General features: G+C 38.3%; 1 protein-coding gene across 1 annotated transcript; it reads left to right on the top strand.

The window, feature by feature from the left end:
* Positions 1 to 213: 213 nt before the first annotated feature.
* slc6a3 (solute carrier family 6 member 3) lies at positions 214 to 20,675 on the top strand. The gene is made up of 16 exons (XM_088306585.1): positions 214 to 484; positions 1,463 to 1,606; positions 1,806 to 2,016; positions 2,540 to 2,671; positions 6,976 to 7,192; positions 8,987 to 9,125; positions 9,428 to 9,562; positions 10,582 to 10,685; positions 11,236 to 11,360; positions 13,940 to 14,052; positions 15,160 to 15,288; positions 15,477 to 15,576; positions 17,473 to 17,573; positions 18,328 to 18,495; positions 18,593 to 18,664; positions 18,786 to 20,675. Exons 2-16 carry the CDS (start codon positions 1,526 to 1,528, stop codon positions 18,807 to 18,809), a joined length of 1,851 nt encoding a protein of 616 aa, XP_088162711.1. The 5' UTR covers positions 214 to 484; positions 1,463 to 1,525; the 3' UTR covers positions 18,810 to 20,675.
* Positions 20,676 to 20,884: the final 209 nt, after the last annotated feature.

The raw sequence follows: 20,884 nt of genomic DNA, 5'->3' as shown, positions 1-20,884 counted from the left end.
CTCAATTTCGAGAGAGACAGGGTGCTTCTCATCATAGAGGAAATTCACACTGACTTGGATGGTGAAGAGGAGGAATAGACAAAGACATGGTGAGGATGGGAGGAGGGAGTGGTCAGAAGTGGTGTGTGTGTGTGTGTGTGTTGTTGGGGGGTGGGGGGTGTTGTTGATTGTTCCTCATATTTCAAGAGTGGTCCTGCAGAAAGATCCCCACAGCAGACCACACAGTCTTCTGGTAGCCAAAGAGGCTGCCACTTCATCATTGACGATCAGTTCTTTTGATCTTTTTCTGTCTTTAGCATTATCTGTCGCTGTGATTTTTGGCACTATTTTTTTTGTTTAATTTGGGATAGTTTCAAAATTCTAACAATTGAAGTAAATGTCAATTATTATTTTGTAGCCGAGTGAGGAGCCTCAACACAACTGGATGGTGACAGACCAAATCGTCAACTGAGGGAGCTTTTCACTTGATACTGGTGACTGACTGGTGAGTTTTGTACAAAACAAATATTACCATGTTTGCATATATATATATATATATATATATATATATATATATATATATATATATATATATATATATATATAGGTGTGTGTGTATGCAGTGTTGTATAATCAAATTTGTATTATGGTATTGTTTGCAGAGCATCTCCAGTTACTTTATTTGTAGTAAATTGTGTGTTTTTTTTTTTCTAATGATGAATTGAAAATTTTCTAAAAATATGGAAACAATCTTTTTTTATCAAATGAATTTCTTAGTTGAAATAAAACATTGCTGTGTGTATTCCGCATTTTGTTTCTTTTATTATTTAATTATTTAACTGAGACTGTATATTTAAAAAAATATATTAGGGCATTTATTCTGGAGATAATCCAATTTATTTTCGAATGCATTACACACTCAGAAGATTTTAGTGAAGCAAGGCTTAACTCTTCATCTAAAAAGTGAATGATGGTTTGAGCTTATTAAGGTTAGTTGTTATCAAAATGGCGATCAACAAGTGCGAAGTGTAATGAGCGCGTGGCAATGGCCTTTTAGAGACACACTCCCGATGCATGTCTTTTTCTACATCACACCCTGTTGCTTTTTAGCATGCTTAATCTATTTGTATGCAAAGCCAGAAACAAAGTAATAACATTTATACTCTGCATCAACAGAATTAAACAATTTAAAGTGAGTTTATTTAGACCAAGCATATAATATTTGGTTTGCTCTGGTGGGGTACTACTTAACACGGCTGCCTTACAGTTTCAAGGTTAGGGGTTCAAATCTTGACTTTGGCCGTCCTGTGTGGAGTTTGCATGTTCTCCCTCTGCTTGCATGGTTACTTGGGCTTCCTCCCATCTTCCCAAAACAAGCATGTTAGGTTCATTGAACACTCAAAATTGTCCCTCTGTGTGAATGTTTGCCTATGTACCTTACTGCCTTGTGATTGACATTTTATTGTTTACATTTCTTCTACAGTCATCTTCCTTCGTCTTCCATAGTCAGGGTTATTTGCCTTAACCGAAAGCCGAGTACCCCTCCATGCTGAAGGTCCCGATTAGCCTGATGTCATCAGTCGTAGCACCCGAAAAAAACCCTTCCAATGCTATGGGTCCCAAAGAGGTCAGTGCAGATGTGTAGCATGTGTCGTATTAAATGTGTGTTACACAGTATTAGAAATGATTTAATATTTGTTCACTGAAGAGATAAATGGGATTGCTATGTGAAAAGGGAGAGAATGTTAAAACGTTTGTTAGAGTAACATGTTGTCCTACTTTGATTAAATGGTATGGTATGGTAAATCAAGAATCTAATCCTGCAGGTGGAGCTGATCCTTGTGAAGGAGCAGAATGGGGTCCAGTTCACCTCCACCACCCTCGTGGCTCCGACCTCGACTCAGACCAGCCCCAGCGGTGAGGAGGAAAGAGAAACCTGGGGAAAGAAAATTGACTTTCTATTGTCGGTGATTGGATTCGCGGTGGATCTCGCTAATGTCTGGAGGTTCCCTTACCTCTGCTACAAAAATGGGGGAGGTGAGTTTGAAGCAGATGGATTAGTTTGGGAAGTTGGATGTAATGGGGGGAAAAAGGGCGGAATGGGTGTTGTGACAGAAAATCAGCCTCCTCTATTAAAATAGTTGAGGTGGAAATGAAGGGGTGACACTGTCTACATTTGTAGTTTTATCGAGAGAGATTTAGAAAAGGTGAAATGAAGGTGGAAGTTTCACATCCTTCAATTAAGAATGTTTCTCCTTTTTGTAGGGGTGTAAGAAGTGTGTATCATCGACAACCCCCCCCCCCCCCCTCCAATTCTTTCAACCCTTTCAAGAGATCAAAATAAGGATAAAAAAGCAACCACAGCTGCTCTGAATAGATTAGCTCCAACAATTATGGTCACTAATTATGGCTGTTTAACATAGAGCTCTCATTAGGTTTAAAAGCTGTCGCCATCGCCAAGGCTCACACCCTGTTCTAAAGGATGCTCATTGCTGCTAAACATGCATTATTGACATGTCGGTTCAGGGAATATTACTAAAACATGTCCGTGTCTGTTCAGGTGCTTTCTTGGTGCCATACCTGTTCTTCATGGTGATAGCAGGCATGCCTCTCTTTTACATGGAGTTGGCTCTGGGACAGTACAATAGAGAGGGAGCCGCTGGGGTCTGGAAAATATGTCCCATATTTAAAGGTATGGCTTGCATGCATGTACACACATTAGGTACATCAGCATTTGATACATGTATATCTAAAACTGATGATATTTGATCAAATTTCTTACGATACTGCTCAATTGTTAAAATCATAAATTTATTGACCACATGGATTTTGGTGCCAATTGATCACTGTTTTTGGATGCTATAAGCAATGAAAGTACAATGATTTTGGATGGAGACTTTGTAATAGGTAACTTTAGTCACTCTTGTAGTACCTTGGGGAGAGCGGAGGCGGGACATGGCAATATTTCTCATTAAAAGTAGCCGTTTTTCAAGTCGCCACTCCGAATTGTTCCAAAACAAATTTAAGTTTCCTGATCAAAAAATATGGACCTTATTTTATATATATAGAATATATATATATATATATATTTTTTTTGTTTTTTGTTGTTTATATATTTATATATATATATATATTTATGCATTTATTTATACATATATATATATAAAACGCTATGATTATTGTGGTTTTTTTTGTAGTACTGTAGACTATGCAAATGACACTCCGAGTAATTTTAAAGTCATCAAGTGTTTGAGAAAAATGTGAGGATTCTTTTTGCAATTTAAATTCAAACCTGTGAAGTTTAACATGGGACCTCATATTTGATATCAGCTTTGCGAGGCTTGCATGCACTGAACTTGTGAGTTTTTGCAGATTCCCTGTTGGAATTGATTTGCACGATATCAGACTAGCTCATCGAAGTTGCTGTTTGGGTGTGAACTTCCTTTCATCTTCATATATCTTTGCTTGAGGATGCTTCAAATGTCCTGAGCAGGGTTGAGGTCAGGAGAGGCTGGGTGGGAGGCGGCTTACGCCATGAGTTTTTCCTCTTTTCTGCCTATAGCAGCCAGTGATAGAACAGTATTCCTTGCAGCATGTGATTGTTCACTGATTAATGCTGTGCAAACCTGGGTGGTCAAGATGGAAGGAATAGTGTATGGTTGGTGGATGGCCACCATGTTCCAGCATAGCTCCAATGTTAATGGGGAAGTCGAGGAGTCATGTTTTGATCTGGAATCCTGGGGAGACAGCTGGTCGCACCCTGAAAATGTGAAATAACCTCTGAAAGGTTTGTGGCATTTCTGCCCAATTTCTTTGTTGGTACAAAATGAAGAACACTTGTTTGTTTCTGGGGGTTTCATCCCACACTGTCCCTTTCAGGAGGTAAAATGCATACTTCATTGACTTTAAGGTCCGGTGATTGACTTGGTCTGTCTCGGGCCTGCCAATTTTTTCTCTCTGATGAAATCCTTTGTTCTGTTGGCTGTGTTTTGGGTCGTTTTCTTGGTGCATGATGAAGCTTTTCTTGATTAGTTTGAATGTGTTTTCTTTTTTGTAGACTTTTGAATTCATTCATTCATTCTGCTGATAGCATCTTGCATTTTATCATCAGTAAAGACTAGTGAGCCCATTCCAGGTGCAGCCATGCAAACCCAAGTTATGACAATACCTCCAACATGCTTCACAGATGAGCTTTTATTTTTTTTGGATCATAAGCAGATCCTTTCTTTCCCCATACTTTGGCCTTACAATCATCTTGGGAGAGGTTAATCTCTGTCTCAGCAGTTTATAAAACTTTTGTGGCTCATCTAAGGTGCTTTTGTATCCTGCTTTTTACGGCGACTTGGCTCCATTCATCCATCTCAGACGCTGCTTTTGAGCAGCATGGTCGCTATGCCTCACTGCTCTTAGTAGACTTCAGCGTGCCGTTTAATATCATCTTCCCCAGCAGATTGGTGAATAAGGTGTCAGGCCTGGGTGTGTCTAATTCTATCTGCCTTCGGATTTTGGATTTCCTGACGAACCGCTCTCAGTGGGTGGTAATAGGCCCACACGTCCCCGCAGCCATTAGCCTGAGCACTGGCCCCCCTCAGGGCTGTGTCCCCTGCTCTAAATTTATGACTGTTCTCCCATTCACTGCAACAACAACTTTATAAAATTGGCATATGATTGCCACTCACCTCTGTGGAGGATTAATCAGCAAACCTGGATGAGGTGGATCTGCTGTCACTGTGGTGTGAATTTAATTTGATTGATTACAACCAAAACTAAGGAGATTATTGTGGACTACAGAAGAACAAAGACATTGCTCATTCGTGAAGTCCCTGTGGAGAGGTTGCCTGAGTTTCACTTCTTGGATGTGCAGGTTACAGACAACCTGATTTGGAGCACAATCGCAACAACTATTGTTAAGAAGGTACAGCAGAGAAAGTCTTTCTTTAGAGTCCTCATGAGTAGCTATCTGCCACAAAAACTGCCGGTGGCCTTCTATCGGCGCTCCATAGACAGCATCATCACTTACTGCATGTGTATTCGGTTTTCCAGTTGCGCAATAACAGACATGAAGGCTGCCCAAAGGTCATTAATATAGCTCAGAAAGTATTGGTTTTATTATTCTCCCAAAATCTTTTTCGGTGGATTGTCATAACTTTATCCCTGCCCTGTGGAGGTCACTGACTGTTTTCTTTGGGTGTTTCTTCACAGCTCTCACAAAATTAAAAAAAGTAAAAAAACTGCTGATTGATATGCTATGCCGACTTGCTCGAAATCTGTTGCTAAATGCACCACTAGTTTCTCTCTTTTTCAGAACATGCCAAATGTTTGTGCCATAGCTCAGACCAATTTTCCCTCTATTTTCAGTTTCAAAATGGTTTGCTTACGATCATTTTGCTCACTTGAGAAGTGGGTGAGTTCTATCATAAGATGCTCTGTTCTAACTTGTTAAACACATGCAGGTTTAAATACCACAAAATAAAAGCTTTAATTGTGAACTTTTGAACATTTAAACTATAACCATTAAAACAGCTCTTGTATTGGAGCTCAATGGATTATGTAGGCGTTACCTAACGTCAGTATCCATACTGTACATTTTTGCATGGCTGATCCACTTCACTTTTGATCCATCAAAGTCTGTCCCTGTGTCCATCTCCCTTCCCACTACACTGCCAACTAGTTGACTTCCCATCAATACCTACATGTCCATGTGTCTGCTTTCCTACCCACTTGCTTGCCCATTCACATGCCAGTCCTCCTTTTGTTCACTTGTCTGTGTCAAGCGCCGACAGGCATTGTTTATCCGCCCAGAACATCAGGTTCTGGTTGCACTCAGATGGAAAACAAATGAAAATTAGGCTTTTAGACTGTCCTGATCGTCGTAATGCTTTTGTCAAACAGTGCTTGACAACCTCTGGAGGTGATTTTTAAAACAATGATGAACAAGGATTTGGATACAGTCAGATGGGATTATTATTACTTTTGTGTGTGTGTCCATGCATATATATGCATATATATATATATATATACATATATATATAATATATTGACAGATCATCACCAAGACCATCTGTTGCTTCTCTGTATGCTGTCAGACATCCATCCTGTGTCCAGTAATGTCCTTGTCGGGCTGAAAGTGGCTCATAGTTGTGTTTAAGCCCCCGTCCGTGTGGGTGACAGAGCGGGTGTGTGTGAGCGTGTGTGCTTGTGTGTGTATGCACGCGTGGGCCTCCTGTCTGTGAACATGTGCTATCTGTCAGGGTTCCACAGAAGACATCGACGTTCTAATCACAGACTTCACACACTGTCATTCTCTGCCTCTCAGTGGGGGGATAACAGTAATTATTCAAATGCATACATACACATGCCCATATTGGCAGTAATTATTCTGATCAACAAGATGGTTTCCCCTCGAGATCAATCTATCAGAAGAAAAGGGAGAGAGGATGAGAGGCAGTGGAGTAGGAGCCACATGTGGCGTATATAAAAGGCATTGCTTTTGGCTTTCCTAAACTTTTGTTAGTGTGTACGCATTTTTGCAACATTACACGAAACAAAAAAAAAGATAATCCTATAAATAAATACAATTTGGGGATTAAATGGTTATTTTTTGTATTTGCACTTGTATAGTGATTATGAAAGGAAGCTTTTTCTAAGAAATAATTGACCACTATATTTATTATGTTGAGCAGTGTAATTAACTTTGAAAATTTGCAATTTTTTTAAAATAATTTCTTCACTATATAAAATAAATTCTAATAATTTAATAATGCATTACATTATATGTATTTATAGGGAAAAGATGTTTCTACTGCCTCATAGGGAGTCGTGTAAGGTCAATCGAGAACTCCCATTGCAGCCTCTTACTTACTTACAGTTCTCAAGCTCATCACTGTATGTACGGTTATACCAGGCACTAGTTACATTCACAATAAATTATTATTGTCCACTTCCAAATGTCAGAATGTTTACTTTAAATGATGAATGGCTGTTTTTGTGTCACAGGTGTAGGATTTACAGTGATCCTCATTTCCCTCTACGTTGGCTTCTACTATAATGTCATCATCTCTTGGGCTCTCTTCTACCTCTTCTCCTCGTTCACTTCCGAGCTCCCTTGGGTGCACTGCAACAACACTTGGAACAGTCCAAATTGCTCTGACTGGGCTGACAACGGCACAATCGGTGACATTTACAAGGCCACTCCAGCTCAAGAGTACTTTGAGTAAGTCGGCTCAACTTCACCATTTGTGACACTGTGACAGTGTACATTTCAATGTAATGATTGCTGGAGAGCCACAGAGGTGGAATTTGCAGTGACAAAAAGAAAATGCGGCTCATTGTTTGTTGTACATGTTGGAACTGTCGAAAACCGGTAATATTACTCTCTATGCAAAACTTGCTAGCAATTTCCAGGCTATTCCACATCAGCTTTAAAAATTAAGACTGAAGTGTTATAAACTAAATTTGAACCCTATCCGGCTTTCATGATTTTTTTAGAGGGTTTTTTTTCCCATTTTTTTACTTTAGGTTGCAATTAATGCTTATTTTAAATGGGCTTGGGCTTTCACTTGAATCCCAGTTTTCCACCCATAAGGCACTCAAATTGCTTCAACACTGGCTCAGCATCAGGAGCAACTGGGACTTCACTATCTTGCTTAAGACAGAGATTTGTTTAAAACTGTTTTTAATGAAGGTGTCTGATAATAACTTTGAGTAATGAGATCCCTTAAAAAAGTCATAATAATCGTCATTCCGGTGTTCCCCTTTGGATTTAATATTGTTGTTTAGTTTGGACTATACATCATGCTGAGATGTGTGTAATTTTTATGTTGTGAAAATGGTTTGTCGTTCATATTCTTATTATATGTTTTCAATTAGCATCGATATGACCAGGTGTGTGCCAGGTGTCTTCTATTCTAGTGAGAAAATGGTTGCTTTCTTGTGACAGTTGTAGCTTTTCATCAAGTGCAGCTGGAATGACAGTGTGCTATTTACAGTGAATCACCAGCAGACAATTTGACTGCATTTAGTGTCATCTGTCCCACCCTCTCGGAGTAATCAAAATATCTGCATTAACATCACCAGTTGTTTTTTTTTTATACCTACACTGTAACCCTGTTGAATTATTTGAACTCAAATGGTTTTAGGAAACATATTGTAAGGATATATTTAAGTATAAAGAAATCTTGGATTTGTCTACAAATAACTCAGATATTTATTGTTTATGTAACACAAGTGAAATAAGAACAAAAAATATGTTGGATTCATCCCAATGGATTTGAAATGAGTCAACACCACTTTTGAATGAAGATATTTGACTCCCCTCAAATGTTACCATGAATATTAAACAGACTCAGTTAAATTTCATCAAATCAAATTATTACAATTAAGTAATGGCATCGAGGAGCTACTCCATCCATTTGATTTGAACTGATTGCCACTATTCCCTCGAACAACTTCAATATAAAATAATATCTGACTTGCCTACCAGCAACTGAGCTATTTATTTTTTACGGAACATGAGTGAATTAACTTAACATTCCAATTTAATTAAGTTATGTTTACTTTGGAAGGTACATTTGAAATGTGTCATTCAATTATTCATAAAATCATTGTCCTGCAGCCCCGTCAATCCTCATTCATTTAATGCACTTCCGTCCTTGCATTTCACAAGCCCATCCCCTCCGCCCCTGTCCACCGGAAAAATGCATGTCGCGAGGCTAATGGCAGATGTTTATTATTTAAAGCTCAAGGCATTCCTTTCCACATCCACTTACCGTAATTTCCGGACTACAGAACTCACCTGAATAAACGCCACAATAGCTACATTTTGTCATAAAAAAAGGATATTTTCTGGGTTCAAAGTATATTAACTTACTTCTTTTTAGGAAACTTTATTTAATAACTAAGAAATTAATTAAATTAATTAATTAATTTAAAAAACAATCATTAAATTTGCTTTAAATCTTAACATTTTGCACATTTTAAGTAAAGCGGTGTATGTTCCATCCCATAGGCGAGGGGTGCTCCACATTCAGGACAGCAGTGGTATTGATAACCTGGGCCGTCCACGTTGGCAGTTGACATCCTGTCTCGCTGTGGTTATTGTTCTACTTTACTTCAGTCTCTGGAAGGGTGTCAAGACGTCTGGCAAGGTAACAAATTGAAATCTGTCTTTTCTGATTGTGGCAAATAGAAGAGAAGGACAACATCCTCCTGAATGCCACCAATGTGAATCATGAGCTGTGTGCTGTGTGGCGGGGTTACTGTATGGGAGAACATTGGTTATATGTGCTGTAGATTTAAAGATTAACAGGGTATTTTAAATTCATCTTGAATGCATGTAAAGTAAGTAAGTTGAATACTTGTATAGCCATTTTGATGTGTTTATAATGTGCATCTCTTCTAACTACGTTTCTGTGCGTGCATGTGTTTTTGCCTTCTGTGACCCTCTCAGGTTGTGTGGATCACAGCCACCATGCCCTATGTGGTCTTGACTGTGCTGCTCATCCGAGGAGTCACCCTGCCCGGAGCCAAGGATGGCATTAAGGCCTATCTTTCTGTCGACTTCCTGAAACTCTGTGATGCCAAGGTGAGAGCCATGTGGAAAGCTGGAAACAGGAGTGCAGGGGGGAGTTGCGAATAAAAGAAAATACAATAATATATTTTGATAATTTTTTAACAGTACATATAGAATGGAATAGAATTATACAAATGATCCTATATAGACTATTTAGAGCGCTGTTGATTATAGTATATAAGGAGGAAACAGCAACTGTTACGCTCATCTAAGCGTTTTTTACTCTTAGAAGCAACTGTAGTTCTTGCAAGTCACTACATGTGATGTAATTGGCAACAAATTTCATTTCAAAACTCAAATGTTGATATGGAAGTGTTCGCATAGCCAAGCTCTATAGATTCTTTTTGACGTGGTAAAACCTCAACATGTAAGTTGAATTGTTACTACGAATATAGCTGCAGGAAACTGCAAAATATTTCAAATGGAATGAACTGTCCACTGTCCACTAAATCGTTAACTGAACATCAGACCGGTACTCACATATAGGAGTGAGGTGCGGAGATATATATATATATATATATATATATATATATATATATATATATATATATATATATATATATATATATATATATATATATATATATATATATATATATATATATATATATATATATATATATATATATATATATATATATATATAGAGAGAGAGAGAGAGAGAGAGAGAGAGAGAGAGAGAGAGAGAGAGAGAGAGAGAGAGAGAGAGAGAGAGAGAGAGAGAGAGAGAGAGAGAGAGAGAGAGAGAGAGAGAGAGAGAGAGAGAGAGAGAGAGAGAGAGAGAGAGAGAGAGAGAGAGAGAGAGAGAGAGAGAGAGAGAGAGAGAGAGAGAGAGAGATTGCAGAGAATTAGATTAGATATATGCATGGCGCTGTAATTTGCAAAATTACCCCTGTATTCACAAGCGTCTTTCATCTATTGCCGTTGAATGAGTTTCCTGCAATTATCCCTAATAATGGCTTTTTTCCTCTCCTGTGCCTTTTGTTTGCCGCTTCACACAAGTGCACCTTTTCTGCCACCCATCCTCCCAGGTTTGGATCGATGCCGCCACGCAGATCTGTTTCTCGCTGGGAGTTGGGTTTGGTGTGCTAATCGCCTTTTCCAGCTACAACAAATTCAGCAACAACTGCTACAGGTAAAGAGACTCCAGGCCAAGAATTTGCCTCACACATACACACAATGCAGCAGGTGAGTTACAACATCCTTTAAAGGAAACTCCTCGAACCTGCCTTGCCTTTGACACCTTGGTGTATAACAGACAACCGTAGCACAAAACGAGCATAAACCTGTAATCCTGAAGTCACCCATCTCCTTTTCCTTTTATTTCTATATTGTATAATAGTAGATGCTTGAGGAGGCCTTCTTGAAAGCTTTTAGATGTATTTTTAAACATTTGGCAACTTTGGCAATTTTCAACAAAAACATTCTAAAATTTTATCTGTATTTAATACTGATGTCGATCTTATGTTGTTTGGAAATTGATGTAGCATCTTGATTTATCTCGTCAGATATTGAATACAATTTACAATATTTATCCATTCACTATGCGGTGCAGGAATATATTGTATAATGTAAATAATATAAAGACAGTAATAATGATCAATTCTGCATTTTGTTTTTTTTTTCATATTCAATCTTCATTTAATTTGGTTTATGTTAATGTTAATGTTATGGTAATGTTCCAGGGACGCCATCATCACCAGCTCCATCAACTCTTTGACCAGCTTCTTCTCTGGCTTTGTTGTCTTCTCCTTCCTTGGCTACATGTCGTACAAGCACAATGTGGCTCTGGAAAATGTCGCAAGAGACGGTATGGTGCTGTTGCAACTATACACAATTCATTGTTCACAGTTCCTTATTTTTTCGGCAAAAAAAAAAAAATCGTCATGCTTTTTTTTTTTTTTTTAATTATGTTTTAAACCTAACACACAGTGCTGACAGCTAAATCTAAATCGCCACAAATTGTGCGTCAATGGCCAAGAAATACACAGAGGTCCAGAAATGTTGAAACAAACACGGTAAAAAGGTGAAAATGGCAACAACAGCCCATAGAAGAGCTGCCGAAATATATAAATTCAGTTCCAGAACAGTTTGTCTGAATTTCAATATTTTTAACATTATTTTAACAAACATTACAACGGGACAGTTACTGTAGTATTTTATGTAACAGGACCAAATTAATTCCGCAGACTACTGAACTGCTCAACATAATCATACCTCTATAATCATAATTGATAAATATTATATATTAATTACTGCAATTGGCTGGCAAGCAGTTCAGGGTGTACCCCGCCTCCCACCCAAAGACAGCTGGGGTAGGCTACAGCGCCACCGCGACCCTTGTGAGAAGAAGCGGAATAGCCAATGAATGGATGGATGGATATTTATTTATTAGTAAATTATATGTAACTGGCGGAAAGAAGGAATTTATGTAGACAATTCTCTATCTTGTATTTGGAGGGAGAGGGAGAGGGTGAGAGGGAAAGAGTGTGGGAAAGGGAGGCTTGCCAAGCAGCCTTTCCTTTTGACCACCTTTTTATGGAGCTGTCCATGGTGCTGATGCCACAGACCACTATTTTTACAGTATGTGTATACCAGCACGATTATATGATGAACTCCATTTTACGTAATGTAACTTCTTTATAGAGTGCAAAGGATAAACATTACCAAACAAATCAAATTTGAGTCACAATGCAATATAAACCAAATAGTGAGTATTCATGCATAAGCTAATGGGATCCAGTACAAGCAATTTTTCAAAACGTCTACCTTTATAAACATATTAATGGCCTATGCCAGAGGTATTCAATTAAAAGTCACAGAGGTCCACGACTAAAGTTTCTTCCAATTAAAAGGTCCGAACCAAAGTCCAACTTCCCTTAATGTCTAGCCGATGTTTACATTTTTAGTTTCAATATTTAGTCATTTTCAACAGAGCGCACTTATATACTAAATATTTAGCAATGTTCACATTGAACACCTTTGCCAGTCAAACAAATATAAGGCGTGTATTTCACATTCAAGAAAATGTGGCTCCAGGAACTTAAGTTTGCCACTTCCAGAAAAAAAAAACAGTCAATTATCTCCTGCAGAAATATATCAAGTGCTAAGCATTGAGTTAACATCTTTTACCTTTTTTTTTCTCAAATCAAAGAGTTATCAGCCTAAAAAAATGGAAAGCCTAATTATCCAAGTAAAACAGGTCAACAATCAATAAAAACGGCTGTCCTCATGAAAAACTAATTCAAAATGAGCTTTGACACCACCTTTTCTTTTGAATATTTTTTTAACTTCTCTTAATGAGAAAAATGATTTTGTGACTGCCCTGCCAGTGACTTAAATCTGGGTTGGAACGGAGTCAGGGCCATTGGGATTTGGTAGATTATTTCACACATCTGGCCTTTGTGTTTTCCTTTAAATAATGTTTGTGCAACCGTATTTAAGCACTCCTTCGCAACTTCCCCATCACTGAATGTTTTTTTATGTTTCTCCAAAATCCATGATACTTTTAGTGAACATTCGTTTGCATGACGCTGGGCTGTAAACGAAAATGTAAATTTCTGTTATACTGCACTATAAGTTCGATGTTTTTGCGTGCGCTCACCTCAAACTTCAGCGGATAACTTTGCAAAAAAGGGTGGTGCTTTGTTTCGTAGTGGCGCTTCGAATGTTGCGACGGTTTCGGAGCATATGATGCACGCTGGTTTGGAATCGGCTGCAGCCAGAACAAAACTACATTTCTCCGTCCATTCATTTAAAACAACACGCATCGACCTTTCTAACTTTTTAGCACGGCAAACTGTCAGCAGCACTCTCTTCCGGTCTGCTGCGTAATTGGCAGTGGATCGTAAACAAAAGATTTGATTGGCTCAAATCAGTGACGCCTTTTCCGTATTAACTAGAATTGCAGCGCCAACGTTTGCGAATGCACCCTGAAAAAAATTCATCGTAGATCGGTCATGGGTCAGGTCCGAACCATCGCGCGGTCCGCCATTTGGTGATGCGTGGCCTATGCTGATAGACACTGGCAAAGAGATATTGCTTTAAAATCCTGTTACATGCTGTTTGCTTCTAATTTATTTTATTTAGTTGCATGAAAAGCAGGATACTGTTATAGTATGACCTCCAAATAAGATGTAGTCAAGTTTTACACCACTGCGTTTCTTTGACACAGCTCTTGAACTGGGAGGTCTAGGACATTTAAAGTGGCACGATATGCTAAAGCTACTTCAACTGTAATTAAAAAAACACACACACGCACAACTTGTGACCAAACCAAATTTATCTTTATTCTAAAATGGATGTTAACTACATAAAAGGAAAATAAATCTCCGCTTTCGAGTGCTAATTCATTTATAATGATGCAAGTGTTTATTTTCTGCTTTTTAGGTGCTGGATTGGTGTTTGTTATTTACCCAGAAGCCATTGCCACATTGCCTGGGTCATCAGTGTGGGCAGTAATTTTCTTCATCATGCTCCTGACACTCGGCATTGACAGTGCTGTGAGTATTCACCTTCCATGTCCATGTTTCATGTTTTCTGCCTACAAATAGTTGTCATATGATAAATACAACGCCACAGGGGTATGGTGCTTGTTCCTCCTACGCCTCCTCCCCGGTGGTGTGGTGCATGTGTTTCCTTTCTGGTGTGCTCTGGGGTCGGATCCACTCCCGGGAACTCCCTGCATCCTGAGAGGGTGCTGACTGCCCCCTCTCGGGATGCCTGGTGGGTGTGGAGTCCTTCGCCTTTGAACCCGTTTTGGGGATCGGCACCTCCCAGGTCGGCCCTACTGTGCGCTGGGACAGGTGCTCATAGCTGGCGGGGTGATATTGAGGCGAAACTTGATAGCGTGGTTAGGGGCCTCTTTCTCTCCTGGTGAGTGTGTCCTGGGGTGATGGCTGGTTGCTCCCCTGCCCGCCGTTGGTCACTGGGCATGACTGGTATCCTCTTGACTGAGTGCCCACAAAATGGGCAACCCGAATCGCGCTTCCCTTGCAGATGGCTGAAGCCGAGTCCTCAACTCTGGACACTAGGGGCTCTATTTTTGTAAGTCTGGCGTATGGTGCGGTCTAAAACTATGGGCGGGCTTCACTAAATGCAGGTGTTCTCTCAGAGCCATCTAAGCAGGTGCTGTGTGGTGCATTTTAAAAAGGGCGCTGTGCACTGTTGTGGGCGTGAGCACTCCAGACTTGATTCGCCAGCAATCCAAGTGGGTCTTCTCATTCCCTTTAAAGCGGGTGTGTGAAAAGCGCTTGCTAACTATTTCCCCTGTCAAGCACTGCTCAGTCCTATTCTGCTCTTGTCCTGTTCTATTCTGTGTTCTTTCTCTCTGTCTTCTGTCACACCTTGTTCTGTTCAACAGCAATTCAAACAAATCGCAATACAAACAGCTAGTATTTCAAAACTCCCTTGTTGCAAAGAAAAATTGTTCCAGAATTAAATTCAATAAATATCCACCATTCTGCATGACCAAGCAGTTGAACAGGACAGGTTAAAATATATATGATGGTCATAGATATATTTTTAATGTACAGTAATTTAGTTGTGCATTCGAGCAGCAGTGTAAATGAAAGTTCCCGTGTCTATTCTCCTTCTCCTTTACCTTTTAGATGGGTGGGATGGAGTCTGTCATTACCGGTCTGATTGATGAATTCAAATGCCTCCACAAGCATCGAGAGCTGTTCACTCTCTTCATTGTTACCGCGACCTTCCTCATCTCGCTCTTTTGCGTTACAAATGTAAGTATTATACTGAGACTGTTATGTTACTCAGGGAGTGTGGTAGAATTTCTACAAATCTTTTCGGAAATGTTTCCAATGTAATGAATTGTAAAAACTTGTAGTTATATAACTGAGATCTTCAATTTCCATAATCATCTGTATATGTATCATTACAGAACAGTGACATTGTTTCTCTGTCACGGTAGGGTGGGATGTACGTGTTTACTCTATTGGACCACTTTGCCGCAGGGACGTCCATTCTGTTTGGAGTGCTTATTGAAGCTATCGGTATTGCATGGTTCTACGGTAAGCGAAACTGAGAATGACAGAAGAAAAAAAAGATTATTCATGTTGTCGTGGCGAGCAATGCTGATGTTATATTAGGGCTCTGATGAGAAATCTGTCTGCGTGGATGTGCTGTGACTCAACGTGACCTACTTCTATTAGGCCTAAATTTAAAGAAACGAAAATGTCAACACACACTAATGGCTTTCGCCCCTTCAGTCTCCGGCCACCTCAATGTGCCTCCTGCTTGGGGCATAATCTGTCTATTAAATGATGATTGCCATGTTGTGACTGCCATTGTAAGGCTCCAGGAAATGGCAATCAATACGGACTCAGTTGTTTTGAATATGCCAGTGTTAGACACTGCAAACAAGACGTTATTCCAAAAATGAAAGCCAAAAAAACATTACAAGCGTTCATAATGAAAATACATTCTCGATTAAACAACAAATAACAAAACATAGTTTAATAATCTCACTGATGATTCATAATATAGCTGACCTCATAATTTATACTATAACTTTGTATGTCCAGCTTGTATTATACCATTGTCCATCACTAATGATTAAATAAAAGTAATTAATATATATATATATGAGAGAGAGAATAAGTGTTCTTACTGAAGAAATATTTGTTTATTATTTTCATATATTCATATATTTGTTTATATTTTTAAATGATTGGCAACACAGATGCAAGTGTTGTATGCATTAAGAATGTGGATCTGGTTCTGGACTACGCCATTGCATGTTTTTATTTATTTTGATCATAAAGTCAGGACCAGGTGCTTGACTTCTGTCAGTGTTACTTTGTTGTTGCTCAGAAGTGGTTGCCCAGTTTACGTAACAGCATGTGGGACACAAGGAATTCCCGTTTGCAATAAATTCCTCAGCTGGCTGATAAGTGAATTGACCTTAATTCACCTTTGGTACTCAGTTTTACACAGGTCAGCCACATTGTCATGACTGTTACTGTGACTACAAGAGGAAACACGGTTTTCTTGAGTGAGCAATAAACCGTCAAATGTATTTTAATTGAATTTGATTTTCATCCATGATTGATACTACAGCCTACTCTGTCATTTTCATCAAGTATTTACTGGGTTATTTGTTACCGTCATTCAGGTTTACCTCACTAGAAAAAGCATGATTACCAAATTTTGAATTAGTGGGGTGTAATGTACACTAACTGCCATGCATATAAACCAGTTAAGGACAACAAGTTTTTTTAATAGTATATGCATTTGCATCTGTACGGAGTAATCTGTTTTTTGTTTTTTTTTAACCACCAGTGTATACAATTTATAATAAAAATATCTGAAGGGTGGGGAAAAAAACAGCGACTTGAACTTGTGCCTTGGGTTACTTTTCATATGTCCATTCAACTCATTGGGAGGACTCAATACTAACTCAGCCTCAGGCAGTGGGGTCTGTATATTGGCCCACTTTGGTGGGGTTCGACCTTGGCAGGCCTGATAAATCAAGCCCGAGGCCTCGGTGAGCCCTTTTTTTTTTTCCTTTCCTCATAGCTTTTACAAGAACCTTTCAACCCTGGCCACTGTGGTCTTTCGTTCTGGTGTCTATCTCAATAAAAACCTACGCAGCAAGAGATGCCTTCTGGGAAGGAAAGATCTGAAAAGAGAACAGTTGTTGTATTGTATTATAACTTGTATTTTTGTATATAATTCAGTAATTTACCGTTTCAAATTTTGAGACACTACTTTAAAACTTGAATTCAAAAGGATTTCTTTCTGACAATATAAGACTATTCTTTACTTCCCATGAAACACATTGAATCCATACAAACACTAATTCAAGCATGTCAATATAGCGCTGTAATAAAAAGATAAAAAGTAAATGAGTTGTTTGTCAAAGTCTGTATTATTAGATAAATTCTGAATCTCTGCTTGTGTTCCAGGAGTGGACCGTTTCAGTGATGACATCGAGGAGATGATTGGTCAGAGGCCGGGCAGATATTGGAGGCTGTGCTGGAAATTTGTCAGCCCGTGCTTTCTCCTGGTGTGTATTTCAAAATTAAAACCACCGGTAATTCCCATGTCAAGTGAATCATGAGGAAGGTGCATAGTTTGAGTTACGAGGACACTTAAGACATAATAATACTGGCACTGCCCATATAGTTGGCATCCTAAATCAACCACAAATTAATCTGCAGAGTAGATAATAGATTTTAGAAAAAGCCAAATTGCTAAAAAAACAATAGTTGTATACACTTTTGTCCCCAGTCCCATCTTTGTTCTACTGAGTGCCATTTTACACAAATAATAGCATTGCTGCGGCAACAATAATGATGTCAAAACTTGACACTGTGTATTATTTTACTGTTTGTGACTGTTGTGTCTGAATAATTTATTTTATTAAATAATATACAAGAATAAATAATTAACAAAAACATGAGCCTATATACTATAAAAAGTAAATATCCATGCAGCTTCTATAGCGTGTGTCTCCATTTGGTTAGCGGGTGAGGTGAGCTCGAGCGTATCCTATTTGAGTCTGAATAAGAAACACTTTAGTCTGGTCGTTAGACAATTTAAGTGCGCATTGAGACAAACTAGCATTCAGTCACATTCACACCTATGTACAATTTAGAGCAGTTCCCGCCAATCTTTTTGAAAATGTGCCCGACTCATTTAGTATTGATTAATATGAAGGTGACCCCTGATTTGTGTTTTCAATTAACATAACATGCATGTCTTTGGGGATGTGATTTGATCTGATTATTTAATGCCTTCTCTTTGCAAAATTCTCCTAGTTCATGGTGGTAGTGAGCTTTGCAACATTTAACCCCCCCAACTATGGCACCTACATGTTTCCTCCCTGGGCTAACGTGCTGGGATGGTGCCTGGCCATTTCGTCGATGACCATGGTGCCCCTTTACGCCATCTATAAACTTTGTAGCCTACCTGGAAAGTTTTGTGATGTAAGTTCAAGCCGCTTTGCATCTCTGTCATGTTTCAGTGGCGTTTGTGGTATACTCTTTGCTCTGCATAATATTGTCTACCTTTTTACTCAAACAGAGACTGGCTTATGCCATCACCCCAGAGACAGAACATCATTTGGTAGACAATGGGGAAGTTCGTCAGTTTACAGTAAGTACTTATTTCTTGTTGTTTACTTATCATGCTCAAAATGATTACAATCGACTAATTAATCTGTTTACTATTACTTTGTTTGTTTAATTCATTGACTTATTTTGTTCCTCCCCCATAGCTTCATCACTGGCTTGTTGTCTGATGCTATAGTGAAAATGTATATGAAAGAAGGGTGGATGAATACTTGCACAGCAAAGGTTTGAAATGTGATGAAGAGGAGGTGAGAAGAAGGCTCAGAAGCTGGAGAAATTTAGGAGTGTCCAAAAAAGTAAATCTTGTAAGAAATCGTAGTGTGATTATAATTTCAACCGTGCACGTGTGAAGCTGTGTGTAAACCCGTTTGGAACTGGAAACGGGTACTGTGGTGTTTAACCTGCATCTTCTCGGAGTACCGTAGTCCTCAAAACGATGCTGTGAAACGTCAGCATGTTCATCTTCACTTTGCATGTAGTTGTTTAACTTCATAGATCTTATGTAATGAATAAAATGTGAGGAAGGGGAGCTGACACAGCAGCTGACAATATTTGCTGTAGCACGCGCGATAAAATATCACATTTTATTATCATGGATGGGATACATTTGACTAAAGTAATGTAAAACGGTTGTTGTTGAATTCATGATGAGTTTGATTGGATTTTCTTTCCAAATGATAAGAGTAAGGATGATGAAATAGTCAATGTAATTTATTACAATATTTATTCAAATTAATATTTATTAATTTAGTCACAAACATAAATGTGGATTACAAGATTCAGCTATGTTTACAACAAGCCTACATCATATTTGCTCAATTAATGTGCTGTCTTCTTTTAATGACTGTTAAAACACATGCAAATCCTGTTCATTTCAAATTTTTCGCAGAAATGTTTACATTAAATGGCCTTACAGGAAATAAACTTTATACTGTATACAATTCACCTAAAACAACACTGACAATGCTTTCAAAAAAGCAACACTCAGCCAAACTCAAGAACATATCTCTCATATTACAAACTAGCAGTTTGAAATTATTAAAAATTAAAAGGACAGGATAAAACATCATCGGTGCGAACAAGAAGTATAAGGGAAACACTGAATAACCAAACAGTTTATGCGATAAGATAATAGATATAAAATATAAATTATAATATTATCAGGAGAAAATTGCAATATTATGTGGGAAGAAAAACACATTTTAGCCAAAAATTAAGTTGAGGACTGCTGCCGGGATTGTCAAGTTCCCGTTGAGTATGTTTACCTCATCAACGCTATCAGTTAGTAGGGCGTTCAAAACTTGTATCCTGAAAAAGAATGGACTGAAATTGGTTCATTTGTAATTTAGTCACAGTAAACCTCATAAATCAACTATAATGTCAATATTACAAATATATCCATTAATGTAGCATGAAATATTGTATGGGCATTTAGTCAATATAACACATGCATCAGTCAGACTGTTGATTTAAACAACCAAAGACTCCAGATTTAAACCTATTTTAAACCTTATTTTTGAACACTTATATATTCCATCTCTTGATTTGACAATTTATGTTTCAATCAAACGAAGCACGAAGCTTTAATTTTACTCATCGAATCGCACTCTCAAGACTGTTTAAAGGCTGCTCTTTGCTAACCTGCAAATGGATGGTGGGATGTGTAAATTATGAGGTAAATTATACATACAGTAGATAGCATATGTAGCGATGAGAAATTTTATTGTAAGGTATTTTATGATAGTTATGATATATGTCAAGTGTATTTATGGTATATAGCCTACATTATAAGCGGTGTTGAAAATGGACGGATGACTGTAGGTATGTATGTATGTACTGTATAAAGTATTTACTTTGTTACCGTGACGTTCATACATATTAGCCTTAAGGATCTCAAATAAAAGGACATGGATAATCCAAATAAGCTATTTTTTTTTCACTCAAAAAACGAAGAGGTCCTGTTTCAAGTATTTCAACATTGCCTTGTGGTTTAACATTGTACTGCTTCCAGTCAACACATTAAAAGGTTAAAAGGTCCTGAACTGTACACGTGCTGCTGTATTTTATCACGTGGTGTTTCTGCCTACAAATTTCACAATGTCTTCATATTTAGTATAATTACTCGCATACGTTTATGTACACGTAAAACAATATCACTTTTTTTTATCTTGTCGTTTTCTGCCCCCCCCCCCCCGACCACAGCGTAGGTGCACATGAGCACATATAATACAGTACAATTTTAGTT

This window comes from Idiotropiscis lumnitzeri, chromosome 10 (assembly GCF_059441095.1).
Source record: "Idiotropiscis lumnitzeri isolate Australia: NSW breed Sydney's pygmy pipehorse chromosome 10, RoL_Ilum_1.0, whole genome shotgun sequence".
NCBI classification, from domain to species: Eukaryota; Metazoa; Chordata; class Actinopteri; order Syngnathiformes; family Syngnathidae; genus Idiotropiscis; species Idiotropiscis lumnitzeri.
This window is presented reverse-complemented; position numbering and strand designations above follow the sequence as displayed.